Here is a 16,082-nt window from a genome sequence, read left to right as displayed (position 1 = left end):
ATTACATCTCAATAAAGCAGTTAAACACATACAATCAAATTAAGCATCACTCACCCATCACTTTATCTACTCAACATAATTTATCAATAAATCCTGTCTATTCTACCATACTCCCTCAGTTTATCTTAAAACCACTTCTAACTGCTCTGCTACCACCACTCTAATCTTGGCAATGTCATCTGTCACCTAGTTTACTAGACTACTATATGACAGCAGCCTCCTAACTGGTATTTCTCTTTCCACTCTTCTCACCCCCAATTTACTCTTCTCACAACAGACACAGTCACCTTTTTAAAACCTTACATTTATCAGATAACTTTCTGGCTTAAAACTCTTTACTGAAAGTTTCCTTTTATCCTTCAGATTTTGGCTTGAATCTCACTATTTTAGAAAGACCTTTCTTGACTAACTCTTCTAGAGAAGGTTCTGCCTGTTACTCCCTCTCACAGTACTCTATCTTCTTATCATTTATCACAATTTGTAACCACAGATCCCATCCCTTTGCTTATTTATGTCTCTACTTTCCATTAAACAATCTTATTTCTTGACATAGTGCTTACCACAATGCCTAGCTAATGTAGGCACAAAGTGGTGTTAAATAAAAAGAAAAAAGAGTTCATAAACATTTTGTTTTAATATAATTATTGATAATGCCCTTACAAATATATTTGAACACAGGTACAGGTAGGTGTTTCTGTAGAACAGATTTCTAAAAGCTCCATTTGTAAGTCAAAGGAGGTTTCTTTTCTTTTTCTTTCCATTTTGAAATTAAAAATGTTTTTGTATATAAGAGCTAAGAATAACAAAAAAATTTTTTGGCTCCAAAAAGTTTTAATGATTTACACCCTTGCTGTTGGTTCCACTGTCTTTTGCTAATATTTTTAAAATATATAAACTATTTCTTAAGTTCAAAATTTTGTTACTTAGATTATATTTTGTTTCCTTCTTCTTTTTGTTCCTACTACCTAAATTAACACTTTAATTAATATACTTTTTTTAACAACAGAGAAAGTATCAATTCATAGGCTTAAATACCCATGGCATGACATTTTCTAATTTTTCTCTTTAATAAAGCAATTTATTAGCAAATGGAAGAACAAAATGAGGTGACTAACATAGGTTTAAATAACCTTGTAATCCTATTTGAGGTATTTACTTTTGTCAGCTCCATTCAGTTAAAAAAAAATACATTTTGATCCTTTTACTTACCATACGTATCATATGGATCCACAGTGGGACTCGGCATATTCCACCACTGGATGGTAGCATCAATACCACCACTGAAACACTGTTCTCCATTAGAACTAATAGCTAATGACAGAACAGGGCCACTATTGTAGGAAGAGAGAAAAAAAAAATTACTGATAAATTCCAAGAAGAAACTCAAGTCTCCATTCCCCCAACCTCTGAATTTATGTAATATCGAAAAACTGTTTTAACAGAACATGTACATATGAATGGTACTTTTTTTTTTTTTTTTTTTGGAGACGGGGTCTCACTCTGTCGCCAGCCCAGACTGGAGAGCAGTGGTGACCTTGGCTCACTAAAACCTCCGCCTCTCAGGTTCAAGCGATTCTCCCACCTCAGCCTCCTGAGTAGCTGAGACTACAGGCGCATGCCACCACGCCCAGCTAATTTTTGTATTTTGTGGTAGAGACGGGGTTTCACCATGTTGGCCAGGCTGGTCTTGAACTCCTGACCTCAAGTGATCTGCCCACTTCAGCCTCCCAAAGTCCTGGGATTACAGGCGTGAACTACTGCATCTAGCCTGAATGGTACTATTATATTCATATTTTCACCAATACAATTATTAAATAGCTATTATTCAAGTAATACATCTTTTCTAATATAAAACACTGAGAAAATTACAAGGTTTGAGGACTGATAAATAATATTTAATAATAAGTATGATTGTTAATTAAATACCAATTCAGTAAAACTTACATGTGGGCCCTAAATGTGTAGATAGGCTCTACATCTAAAGAGGCACTCCTAAAAGAGGGGGAAAAAGGGTAGGGGAAGAGAAGGCAATTAAATAACTATAAATCACTGGTTGATATTAAATAGTCATTAGATCAAATGTGTGCATTAAAGATATGCAACAATAATGAGGAATAATTACTTATATTAGCAAAATTAGAAGAAATACACCAGGCTAACATTAAAATACTTGCTTTTTGGCAGGAACTGTTTTTTGCAGGTTCCAGAGTTTCAGGGTATGGTCCTCAGAAGCAGTAACCAGCACAGGTTCTACAGGATGAAAAGCTAATGCCCGTACTCCATCAAAATGGCTACGTAGTGTATACTTGGGATTCCATGTCTTTCGAAAGGCATCTTTATTAGCAGGCAACTAAAAGGAAAGAGCACAATATTTAGTGGTGAAAGTAGTAAACTGGAAGGCATGTGGAGTGTTTATTCGTTTCTTTTTGGTGTGTTTAACACATATATTTAAAACTGTTTGGCTAAAATGTCCAGTGGAAATTTAATGTACCTTTAAAACTTTCTAAAAAAACTTTATCATTTAATAATAACTCAGAATAATTTCATTTGCCTTACAAATAGCCTAGATCAAATGCAGAGTTCTTTAGTCTGTTTATACCTATCAAGCTAAACCCAAAGCTCCTATTAAATGTCAGATGAGAACAAAATCATCATTGCTACCATTGCTGCAATACTTTACATGAAAAATAATTACATATTACAAATATCCAACGGTACAGTATTAACAGTAAAGTCATTTAGGAAATGTATAACATGTGAAATTTTTAAAGGCAGCAAGTTAAGGTACTTTCTGAAAGTCTGAACTAAAGACCCTTTAAGAATATTTTTATCCCATTTTCATAATTCTTGGTATTGACAGAGGTTTATCTTTTTACCTTCACATTTCTCCATCTGGAAAGACAGGCTGTGAAACCACTTCTAAAGCAGTCAAAAGTTTACTGGAATTTAGTTGCTTATGTATTTAAAAAAATATATTAATGAGAATAATCCAGCCCACCAAAGGCTGTCTCTAAAAAGCATGCTAACGTTAACTATAAAATGTAGAAAAAGAAATTCATTATAAAAAGAAAAAAAATTGCTGAAAAACTGCAATTAACATAAAGATCTAACAGGTATAGTTAACTCTCAATTGAAATATTAATATCTAGAAAAATTAAATCCAAGACAAGTTTCACCTCTAACACTGGACTCCCTATCCCTTCCATCCACTCCCCATCCCTCTAATGGAGTTAAGTATTCAGGAAATGATGCAAGCTAACTTTAAAATGTTTAGAAACTTTAAAATATTTCCTTAAGAAAATAAAAGTTCAAAAATAAAACATGCTTTTTAAGAAGTATTCTGAAGGCAAATAAGTGATTCAGGTTATTTTTTTTCTTGTTAACACCAAAATATGGCTTAATTTGAGATAATTGAGAGTTGACTACTCAAGATGTATTTATTGACCAATATATTAATCATCTCAAACTTCTAGTTAATCCACCAAAATACCTAAAACAAAATTTAAATACCACAAAGAAAGTAGTTATAAAAGAAAAACTACATGTCACTTCAAATCAACACATTGACACAAACTTATCTTTTCCATGCACCTTGACATTAATTCTGTTTTATAAGTGATTCCAAAAAATAAGGAGCCTTCTATTAAATCATTAAAAAATTAAAAATAAAACTGCACTTACATCATAACTATAGTCTGCATCATTTGTTACCGTCAAGTCTGCAAGGTCTCCAAGGCCCAGTACACTTAACAAAACATCATCAGAACCCATAATAAATGACTTGCCTCCTCCAGATGGAAACGTTATTGGTTCAGCTATAAAGAACAAAACCGCTTCTTAAATGCTGAAAAATCATACAGTACAAGACAATATTGTGGGGAAAATTTAAGCACTTAACAGTTACAATATTCAGTAATATAATTAATTTTTATTTTCCCACTTCTACTCAAAAAATCCTGTTACTAAGCAGTGTTAAACAAATGTGTTGGAACTGTGGTGTAGTAACTGTCCACAAATAAAATGTGCACTAGATATATTATTCTGGGGTGGAAGTTGGGGCACAAAAGCTTTGTCTAAATCTCTTATCACTTCAGTACAATTATAACTATAGTTTACATGTTAAATAAGAAATAGGACAAATTTTGATTAAACAATGGAGTTAAATATCAGATTTTTGCTATTCATGGGGGGAAATCTCTACCATGGACCTCAAGGACCTCAAAGTAGTCATACAGTATTTTTTAAATGTTAATAGGTTGTTGCTAAGTCCTTTTGCTTTCTAAAGAAGTACTAGGCATTCTAGTCCCTGATAAAAACTAGTACAAACACTGAAATGTAAATGGTTTACAGTCAGCTATATACTCTATCAGTTCACTAGAATGAAGCTTTAATTGTTCAGATTCCTTCAGTAACAGCAATGGTCTAGGAAAAAGTTCTTCCACCAACAACGTCAGTTTCCTTTCTATAAAGAGGTTAATCCATGTGGACTTCAGAACATCTTCCAGCTTTATTTAATTAATTAATTTATTTATTTATTTACAGAGTCTTGCTCTGTCACCCAGGCTGGAGTACAGTGGTGCGATCTTGGCTCACTGCAACCTCCACCTGCTGGGTTCAAGCAATTCTCCTGTCTTAGCCTCCCAAGTAGCTGGGATTACAGGTGCCAGCCATCACGCCCAGCTAATTTTTTTGTTTTTAGGAGAGATGGGCTTTCACCTTGTTGGCCAGAATGGTCTTGAACTCTTGACTTCAAGTGATCCACCCACCTCGGTCTCCCAAAGTGCTGGGATTACAGGCGTGAGCCACCGCATCCAGCCTGTCTTCCGGCTTTAAAGCTTTGACTATGATTTTTATTTTAATGTCCCATTCTAGTTACCATGACATTCTAAAATGAAGCAACTAATCTTGACCACAGAGTTTTAATTTCTGATCAGATGTGCCATTTCAATTTCAAACTAAACTCAGGTTGAGCTTCACTTAGATTTCTTGACTATATCATGTGCATTATTACAGCTTTTCATGTTAATATTAGCAGTTCGAATTATTTAAAATGTGTTTTCCTTTCTATACATACTATTAACCAATTAAACTCTGCCATAATTGAATAACTATTATCTAAATATTTTGTTGTAACAGTCATAGTTTAAGCAACAACCTTCAATATCATTTCAAATGCTTTGAAAGCAAAAACTTAACATTAAGGTAACAAGGGAGAAATACTCAAATCATTATAATATAAAACTCAATATATTAAAACACACTTAAAATTCATGAGCAAATTTAAAAGGGAAACATTATACAAAAAAAATTAAGCTGTTTGTCAATTTTTTTAAAATTCCCATGAAAAATGATATAAATATGCTACAGGAAACACAAGAGCTGTAATGAAACTTGACAGTCATCACTAATACTACTGGAAATAATTCTGAGAAGATATAATTCATACATGTATACTATGGCAAAATAAAATTCATCTTTATTTAAAACATCTTGTTATTTTATTATTTTATCTATCAAAGTAAGCTATATTATCTGACTCAAATAGGGTTCTAAAATGCAGCTCTGATTCAGTTACTTGATCTAAAATGAATCTGAAAGCACCTGAAAGAAAATATATACATAGAGATCCTAACTAGTATTTAGTTAATCTTTCAATCATGACACTTATGAATCTGAATAATCTGTAGCATTGATCTTTTCCTACAAATTATTAGCATGCAGTTATTGGCAACACCAGAAGCAGCTATAAACTATAAAATCAATAATTTAAACTTATGTTTAAGGATAAGTACATAAAAGTCATTAGATAACATTTACTCAAAGCATTTTTCTCTAGACAAAGAAATATTTTTACTTTAAGCTCATAATTTGTTTCTAAAATGCCACAGTTCTTCCCACTCACAATTATACAAACATTCACTGACACAAAGCCCAATAAAATAACTTTAACGTAACAAATCATTTTGCAGGACTATCTCTGATCAGCCACTGACCAATTTAGGAGCATGTGAAGGTTAGTGTCTGGATGTTAGTTTTACTCGCGTTTTGGATTAATTGTACTTAACAAAAAATTAGTATTATACTCATTTCTAATTAATCATATGACCACATTTCTATCCTTTTCTCTATATACACACATATATTTCATGACATATTTATGTAGATATTGCAAGCTATTCTGCTTACTCAGTATTTATTTACATATATATGTGTAAAACTTCTTTTACACTATTATCTCTGCTTTCCATATTACCCATCACTGTGGCATATGGTAATCCCAGCAGCTACTCATTTGTTTACCCTTATTTCCCTGCAGATGGAATTAATTTCTATCCTAAAAATTCATTTTATTAATGGTAATATAATTACCCATAGTATAAAAATGTCATTAGTAATTCAAAGAAAAATATAATTATTTTAACCAGCCTAAAAAATTAGTTTTGGTATCTTTTTTTTTTTTTTTTCTAATAGAGACAGGGTTTTGCTATGTTGCCCAGGCTGGTCTTGAATTCCTGGGCTCAAGTGATCCTCCTGCCTTGGGCTCCCAAAGTGCTGGAATTACAGGCATGAGCTACTATGCCTGGCCTAGTTTTCAATTTAATGATGGAAATTATAAGACATTTTATTAGGAGGCCTAAGAAGGATTTCATCAAGTAATATAACAATACTAGTATAATGGGTCTATAAAATACAAGGTTTTTTTCAGATTTTTATAACTAATCTTCCTTTTGATGGACACTTATCATGAAGGAAACCTGTAGCTCACATACTGAACTCTTTTTCCCAAGAACTTAGTCCAGGTTACAGATTCCATTTATACCAGCGGCAATGTGATATGTCTCAAGTCTTTAGTAACAACAGTCTAGAAGATTGTAATGTTGAAGTACCACTCCTAGAAAACAGACATTGTTCTTTACAAAATGAGGTAGGACATGGACTTCAAAAGTAAAGAAGTAAGTTGGACAGTGCCACTGAAAATAAAGAGATTATGTACTCCAAAGCTGCCTTCTTAACTTGAAGTCAAACTCACATCTCTTTAAATAACAAATTCTAGTAAGATCGACACTTCAAAAACTGTAATGAAGTTCACACTTATCAAATCTCTCCCCTCGCCCTCCTCCCAGCATCAAGAAACAGATCACTGACCTATATTCTTTCTTTAAAACACACACATAACACATAAACAAACACACATAGAGAGCTCTAAGCTGGTTTTTGTGTAGAGTGTGCCTTGATTGGCTTTTACCATAAGTCATTGGTTTGAAACACTTAAAAGGGTTCACACTGCTAACATGGGTTTGCCTTAAACTGCAAAACTTGCAGTTTAAATGTACATTAATTACAAAAATTTTAGCAAGTTGTGCTATGCATATTTGGCAAAACAGACCAAAAATGAAGCAAAATCATCACTAAATGCATTTAAAAAAAAAAATGGAGTTGCTATGTGTAGTTTAGAAAATACTTCTAAAGTAAAACAGGAATATATCTCAATAATGGAAATGAGATCTGAAAAAATTAACAGACACTATTTTATTTTTCATTCTAAAGTAAAACAGGAATATATCTCAATAGTGGAAATGAGATCTGAAAAAATTAACAGACACTATTTTATTTTTCATTCATTTTGCTTTGAATGACTGTTATTTTAGTGATTTTTTTTTAAGGTGAGTGAAGTAAATGGTAAATTATGAGAGGGAAAAAAATGCAAAATTATTTAACTGTAAGGAAACTGTGCCACTAGGGAAATCTTAAAAGGGAACAAGATGCATTTAAAATTTTTTGACTGGGACATCAAACAAATCCTCTTTACACAGCAAAGGCAATAACATCAATGAAATTTAATATATATGCCAAATTACTGTATCTCGTATGTCACAATAATCTTTGGTTAAAAACTCAGATTCAATACTTATAAACATCTAGACTTAGAGTTATAAATGATTCAACTATACCTATATATCTTTGGCCAAAATCAATTTTGGAAAAAACGTTTAAGTAGTACTTTCATTTCCTACACATTTCTAGTTTAGGCAAATTTTATAAAATTCATTACTAGGTAGCATATACTTGCTACCAAGTTAAAGAATAATGATACTGCCTTATTCTCAAAGGATTAATTGAGGCAACAGTTACACATATTTTTTAAAGTAATACATATTTAAAGTAACAGGTTGGGCACTGTGGCTAACACCTGTAATCCTAGCACTTTGGGAGCCAAGGTAGGCGGATCACTTGAGGTCAGGAGTTTGAGACCAGCCTGGCCAACATGGTAATATTCTGTCTCTACTAAAAATACAAAAACCTGGCCAGGCATGGTGGCATGCACCTGTAGTCCCAGCTACTTGGGAGGCTGAGGCAGGAGACTCGCTTGACCCCAGGAGGCGAAAGTTGCAGTGAGCTGCACTCCAGCCTGGGCAACAGAGTGAGACTCAGTCTCATGGAAAAAAAAAAAAGAAAGAAAGAAAAAAAAAAAAAGGTTCCAAGCACAATGCCTGGCACCACAGTTGTCTTCTAGTAAGTGGTAATTATTATTAGCTGCTAAATTTAAGCAATAAGACAAAATGAGCAGCTTTTTCCATATGTATTATTTTAAGTTTGTTTTTGTAAGTTACTATTTTCCCATTACTGGATCTGTAGTTAAAATTAAAGAAAAGACTCTGAATTCACCTATGATGGAAACAACTCCCCCTCACATTAAAAATGAAAACAAAATATGAAGAAATAGAAGCCAGAAATGTCAAAATCCCTAAATTAATTACATCAAGAGCTTGCCCAACACCTTCTCTAAAGATCATATAAAATGATCATCAACATTTTAACAGTAGCCTAGTTGCAATATTAAGATGTGATTTGGATTTAAGGTCTTCTGAAATGTAAATAAACATGGTAGCTAAATTCTGTACCTTCCTCTGCTCTTGCACCTTCATGATCAGTCATTCTAGTAGAGGCTGACCTAGACTGATTAATGATTCCTGAAGGGATGTGGGGCAGCTCATCATCTCCCAGATCAGCTATCATGTCGTAGAGTTTTGTCCTGTTGGCCCCTGTAAATTAATGTCAGCAGTAGAGGTTCATTTAATGGCTACCGCTTGACTTGCCAGCAGCGTCTAAAACCAGTTCATTAACAAAACAGACTATTAAGAAGTCTCAGTTATTAAAATATCAGAAAATTAAAGATGTCTTCCATTTTCCATACCATCCCCCAAAACACATTGAGTTTAAATATTTATTATTTCTGTGGAGAGAGAGAGATATATATATAAAGATACATATATGTATTACATATATATCTCTCTCTAAAGATATATATATATCTCCATAGAATACTTTAGAGAGAGTTCTTTAAAGTTCTGTAAACTCACAGACACAGAAGGTATCATTAAAACAAAGGAAAATTTTGGTGTTTAAGGTTAACATTTACCAGTATAAAGAATAAAATAAGGGCTTTTCAACATAATTCACTGTTTAAAAAAGTTAACAAAGGAATAAGTACAAATAATTTTTATGAGGGTGCAACAAACGATTAACTTTACCTGGTGTTTCCATGGATATTTTCCTGCCATGTTAGTACAAATTTGTCATTAACAAATCATCCCCAATTTCTTCCAAAATGTTTTTCTCATTTTTCCCAAATCTGAAAAACCTGATTTATCCATGAGATAGATCTCTGAGTTTCTCATAATGATATGAAAGTCAGCACTGTCATAAGCCATAAATGTAAGGGAAGAATTTTGGCTGTTGCCTGGATAATTCAGGCCAAAACATATAAAACTCAAAAGCTTCTGTAGTATTGTAGAATATTCTTTAACTCTGAACTTTAGAAATAGCAGATTTATTTATTTTGAACCATATATTTTGAAAGAAAACAAGTTTTAAGAATGTCAGAAAAAAATACTTTAAAAAGACAATGCTTTATAATCTACATAAGTTTAAAAAAATAAAATAGGTAAGTCCAAGGTCAAACATTATAACCTTATATTTACTAACGTCATCATTAATGGATGTTAAGTTCACTGTGGCTATTTGAGTGTAAGTAACTCTAAGAACTATTACCCATCTATGTATCCTTAACAAAATACCAGACAATTAGATGGTAAAATTTAGTGGAAATAGGTGGACTTTTAAACATTTATTGGTCCTATTTTACAGTAATTCCTAATTTCTTAGAAATGCTTAAACAACTCTACTTCTGGATTAGGTAATATGTTATGTAGTCTGAATTTCCTAACTAATAATAATGAAGAAACTCAGTGTTACCTGAGGATTTTCCCCCACAGAGAAATGACTGTAAACAAATTCTCCAATAAACAAAAAACTGTCTACTAGATATCCAACCACCAGTTAAATTCAATGTAAAAGAACATAAACATTATTCTTTCTCAAAAATAGCTCCCATTTGTATCTTTCCCACTTGTATGACTACCACCATCCTTTGTTTAATTTCGCTTCTTAAAAATCTGCAACCATATCTTAATTCTTCTTCAACTTGTAAAATTATAAAAGGGTGGGGGCTTTTTTTAAAAAAGAATCTTCCTTTAAAGTACTCTCCAAGTTTATCTCTCTATTGACTTTAATCAAGGCTTTCAACCTTATGAATTACTATAACAGACTCCTAATCGGTTCTTCTATCTCTGAGCTCCATTTACCTTCAATCACATTAATATGCTACAACTAATTTTCCAAAATTATTACATTTATTATATCTCCCCTCACTGAGAAACCACAAGTAGCACTTCAACACTCTGGATCAAAGTTAACTAAAATCATGTACTTAACCTTTCATGTGCTTTATGATCTGATCCTATTTTTTCTACCCCATCTTATCTTTTAATGATCCACAATACAAACTCCCTCCATTTTCCAGTCAAAGCAGTTTCCATATGTAGTTTCAGTGTTCACTGAGTTTACTTCTGCCATATTTTGTCATATTTGTCCTCACCCATTCTCAGAAAGGTGAGAATGCTTTCTACACACACACACACATACATACACACACTTTCTAATCTTCTAACATGCACCTCAGCCTATCTAAATTCTACCCATTCCTCCACACCAGTTTCATCTCTTCTGTAAAGCTTTTGTTGATCTTTCAATGTTCTCTTATTTGTGTGTAACATAAAATGACTTTATTAAATACTACCTTGTAAATAATTTCATTATATGATAGTTAATGTGAAACATAATAAAGCCTTGACAAAGTTTTGTTACAGATTATGTAAAGTCAAAATCTTCCTGTACACATGAACTGGAAGATACAGAAGGGAAAGAAATTAGGAGCTATTATGGAAGCTACTGTTCAAACTGAGGATCCCAAATTATATAATATTATTTACATACTATAGCCAGATAGTTTCAGTGTGACACAGTGCCAAGTTGAGGAAATGATGAAACTTCCCTGCTCTAATCCTAGTTTCTCAAACGCTGCCAAAAGATGACAGCAGATTTCACAATTTAGTCTTTACTCTATTGTGTAGAGCATCTTTCAACTGCAAATTTAATGTCTTCATTTTCTTTCTAAATCTATCCAATATTCTAAATATAATAAACGCAACAAAACAATTTCAAATAAAAAATGTGATGTCTTATCAGCAATGAGAAAACTGTAGGGGTATAACAGGATACTAGACAATATTAATATCAATATTTAAAGGCATATTTGAAGGCCCATTAAGCACTAATTAAACAAAAACTGAAATTTATAGAAGTACAAATACTTTTTCTAATTCTTACAGCAAGAAAAACTTTTATTTTTTAATTTTTATTATTATTTTTGAAACAAGGTCTTGCCCTGTCACCCAGGCTAGAATGCAGTGACACAAACACGGCTCTCTACAGCCTTGATCTCCTTGGCTCTTGACCTCCCGGACTCAAGTGATCCTTCCACCTCAGCCTGCCCAGTAGCTGGGACCACAGGCACGTACCACCAAGCTTGGCTAATTTAAAAAAATTTTTTTATAGAGACAGGGTCTTACCATGTTGTCGAGGCTGGTCTTGAACTCTTAGACTCAGGCAATCCTCCTACCTCGGTCTCCAGAGTAGCTGGGACCACAGTCATGTACTACCACACTCAGCTAATTTTCGTATTTTTTATTTTTGTAGAGATGGTCTCACCATGCTGCCTAGCCTGGTATTGGCTGCTGGGGTAAAGCAATCCTCTCTCCTAAGCATCCCAAAGTGCTAGGATTGCAGGCATGAGCCATGGTGCCCAGCTAGAAAAACTCTTCTACTACTGTGAAAACAACCCACCTATTTCTTAACAAATAGAAAGTCCTATATAAATGCATAATCCTCTAAACGGACTGACACAATGAAAAATATACTAATTATGCCACGTGTAAGCCAAACTATAGACTACTGTTACGTTTTCAAATTCCACTCTAACATGTACACGCTCATGCCATGAAATTTATCTTCCTATGCTATCACTGTAAGTAAAATAGTACTTTTGAATAAATCTAACATTTTCCCTTTCTCAAATAAGCCCTCCCTTTGTTGATCAACTTTTATATTCTGAAGCAAAACTGTTAGGAGACAAACAATCTGGAAAAGATAAGCTTATTTAGTTAAGTAATGTTTGCTAGATCTGTTCTATTTTCTATAATTAAAGCTTTCACACAACTGTTGTCTTAAATAAATACGAGATCACAATAATAAGAAAAAATAACTTCAGCTGCAAAGTGACTCTTCAGTTTTAAAAAGTGCACTGATTAAAGAGTATCAATCTGATACATTCTGATCCTAGGCAAAACACCTAAGTTATTTTCTTGAAAGAAAAAAATCCCGAGTTAAAAGGACATGAATAGTTTGTTTTTAAAGAGTGAAATCGGCCCGGCGCGGTGGCTCAAGCCTGTAATCCCAGCACTTTGGGAGGCCGAGATGGGCGGATCACGAGGTCAGGAGATCGAGACCATTCTGGCTAACACGGTGAAACCCCGTCTCTACTAAAAAATGCAAAAAAACTAGCCGGGCGAGGTGTCGGGCGCCTGTAGTCCCAGCTACTCGGGAGGCTGAGGCAGGAGAATGGCGTGAACCCAGGAGGCGGAGCTTGCAGTGAGCCGAGATCCGGCCAGTGCACTCCAGCCTGGGCGACAGAGCGAGACTCCGTCTCAAAAAAAAAAAAAGAGTGAGATTAAAGTCAGAAACATAAAACCACATGCCTAGTTGAAAATAACATCTCTTATCTATGAAACAATTTTGTTTTTGTCTTTGAGGGAGGAGAGAGAATATAACTATTCTGTGAGCTCTTCGAATTAGTACTATGTGCTAAACGGAAGTAGCTTACTCATCACAGATAATTTGTAGTGTGAGCAAAGGTGTTTTTAAAAGCCTACTTAAGAGTAATTTCTTCTTAAATGTATTCAAATGCCTAATTTTGGATATCTGGCTTCAAGTCACACTTTAAAAAACTGGATTTCCTGTTGACAACATGTTTTCTTGGATCTGGAATAGCAAACGACAAATATTAATAAAAAACTTTAAAAATAAAAATTAGAAAATGACTCGGGGGAGCTCACTTATGATTTTTAAGAAATGCTGAAAAAGTTACAAGACTTCCTCCTTTTCAAATGTATTGATAATCAGGCCAGACGGTGCATAGCAATTCTGCAATGCTAGTAAAGGAAAGAAGGGAAATGGCAAAAAAAATCATATTCTATACATAGAAGAGACAGAAAAGTTAGGATAAATGAGAATAATTAAGAAAATTAAGATAAATCCACTCACTAAGAACCAGGAATGCAAACACATATTCCCAAAATGTGAATTTTTTAAAATGGGGAAAGCCTATACATCTTTTCAAGAAAGGAAATGAAAAAATCTTTTATTGGTAAGTTTAAATTTTATGGGTATAATATAGCTTAAAAGTAACAGGCTATAAGAATAACGGCTCCTATCAAAGGAAAATACATTATTATAATCCACAGTTTAAATTGTCCATGTTGAAAAGGAATAACAAATACTAAAGAAAGTCTTAAAAGATTTTTAGTTGCTTCTAACTAAAGCCTCCGTATTTCAGATGCTTCGTTCACACTGTGTGATTTTTAATCACTGATTTACATGTTTTTACTAAGATATAAAATACAGCACAAATGGAGACCTTAAAAAGTTAGAATAATGCTACCAGCCCAACATTTTTACAAAAGATTAATTCACTTCAAGCTCCTCCCAAATTACAGAAAAGAGAAATTATTAAAAAGTGAAAGAAAACTGAGTTTTAGCTTAGATATTAGTATTGCATCAATGTTTACTTCTTGATTTTCATGACTGTACTATGGTCATACACCAGAATGTCTTTGTTTAAATACATACTAATATATTTAAAGAGCAACATGTCTACAACTTAGTTTTCTGATTTAAAAAAAAAAAAATTCCATGGCCAGGTACAGTGGCTCATGCCTGAAATCTTTCTTTTTTTTTCTTTTTTGAGATGGTCTCCCTCTGTCGCCCAGGCTGGAGTGCAGTGGCGCGATCTTGGCTCACTGCAACCTCCGTCTCCTGGGTTCAAGTGATTCTCCTGCCTCAGCCTCCCCAAGTAGCTGGGACTACAGGTGTGAGCCACCATGCCCAGCTAATTTTTTTTGTATTTTTTGTAAAGACAAGGTTTCACCATGTTGGCCAGGCTGATCTCAAACTCTTGACCTCAGGTGATCTGCCTGCCTTGGCCTCCCAAAGTGCTGGGATTATAGGCATGAACCACTGCACTCAGCCTCACGCCTGAAACCTTAATGCTTTGGGAGGTTGAGGTGAGACGATCACTTGAAGCCATGAGTTTGAGACCTGCCAGGGCAACATACAGAGATCCTGTCTATTAAAAAATGTAAAAGTTAGCCAGGCATAGTGGTGCACACCTGTGGTCCCAGCTACTCGGGAGGCAGGAGTGGAAAGACTGCTTGAGCCCAGAAGTTTGAGGTTGCAGTGAGCTACGATGTGCTACGGCACTCCATCTGCAGAAGCAGAGAGCCTGTTTCAAAAAATAAATAAATAAAAAAGAATATATTTACAGAAAGGAAAGGGAAAAGCAAGTGTGGTAGTGTTAACATTTGGTGGGCGAAAAGTGAAACCTGGGTGAAAAGTATATGGAATTCTCTGTACTATTCTCACAAAATTTTCTTAAGTCAGAAATTATGTCAAAATAAAAAGTTAAAAGGAAAAGAAAGCTTAACCCTGTGAAGCCTAAGACCAAAATAACTGCATCAAGCCTCTTTAGTTTCATGGTATTGACTCTTAAGAGTATTAATAAGATAAAGTACATCTCAATTATATTGTATATCTCACTTAGTGAGAAGGAAATACTGAAGTGGGTCTACATTCCAAGGCAAGGCTGTCACTTTTAACCCCTTTTCCTCTTGCAGGGGGCAAGGTAAAAAAAAAAAAAAGAAAAAAAAAAAAGGAAGAGTGGGATGCAGTGAACAAGCTGGAAGACACAGAAACTTTAACTTAGTACTTGATTTTAGAAGCCTTTCCATTTAAAAGTCAAATCTTGAATGGGTCTTTACAAAGTTAAAAAGTCAGCATTCTTGCCATTTTTCTCTTTCCCTTCCAAAAAAAAAAGAAAAAGAAAAAATACTGGATTACATCTGCTGATTCCATATGGTAAAGTCAGCAAATAGTTTTCTTCCCTCTAAGACGCTGCGGTGAAAAATCTGTAGAAGCTTATACTAATTCAGTAGGTGTGACTTATTAACAAATTCTGGAATAAAGAAAAAAATCAAGGTTGGTAAATGTATACAAATTTACATTTACATAGGTAGAATAAGTTCTGGTTCAATTACACAGTAGGGTGACTATAGCTAATGATAACATATTCAATAATTCAAGATAGCTAGAAAAAAAGGGTATGAGTGCTATAACCACAAAGAAATGATGAATATGCTAACTACTCTGATTTTCATTATTCAATGTTTAAATATATTAAAACGTCACACTGTGTCCCATAAATATTTATAATTATGTGTCATTTATAAGCAAAAAAAAATTTTAAAGAAATCAAAAGGCTCCAGATAATGAATTATTCTATCTTGTACAAAGCTACATAAGGAGAACATCAGAATAACAACATGGACTAGATAATAGAAATGCTAAGA

The 16,082-nt window shown here is 33.7% G+C and overlaps 1 protein-coding gene across 8 annotated transcripts in view; it reads right to left on the bottom strand.

Annotated features, from left to right (window-relative positions):
* STRN3 (striatin 3) overlaps positions 1 to 16,082 on the bottom strand; it is a 115,855-nt gene that overhangs the window by 19,638 nt on the left and 80,135 nt on the right. For 6 of the 8 annotated variants that reach the window (XR_007727425.1, XM_050797830.1, XM_050797832.1 and 3 more), the window contains 5 exons: positions 8,904 to 9,044; positions 3,682 to 3,815; positions 2,175 to 2,350; positions 1,945 to 1,992; positions 1,210 to 1,331 (listed from right to left, as the gene is read on the bottom strand). Coding sequence is in view for 7 of the 8 variants with exons in the window: in XM_050797830.1 (XP_050653787.1) it covers positions 1,210 to 1,331; positions 1,945 to 1,992; positions 2,175 to 2,350; positions 3,682 to 3,815; positions 8,904 to 9,044 (621 nt within the window). In the remaining variant the exon portion in view is untranslated. The remainder of the gene's footprint in view (positions 1 to 1,209; positions 1,332 to 1,944; positions 1,993 to 2,174; positions 2,351 to 3,681; positions 3,816 to 8,903; positions 9,045 to 16,082) is intronic. The other 2 variants (XM_050797833.1, XM_050797834.1) reach the window with 1 other exon arrangement.

Source organism: Macaca thibetana, chromosome 7 (assembly GCF_024542745.1).
Source record: "Macaca thibetana thibetana isolate TM-01 chromosome 7, ASM2454274v1, whole genome shotgun sequence".
Classification (NCBI taxonomy): domain Eukaryota; kingdom Metazoa; phylum Chordata; class Mammalia; order Primates; family Cercopithecidae; genus Macaca; species Macaca thibetana.
The sequence above is the reverse complement of the archived record's forward strand: the minus strand, read 5'-3'. Positions and strand labels throughout refer to the sequence as shown.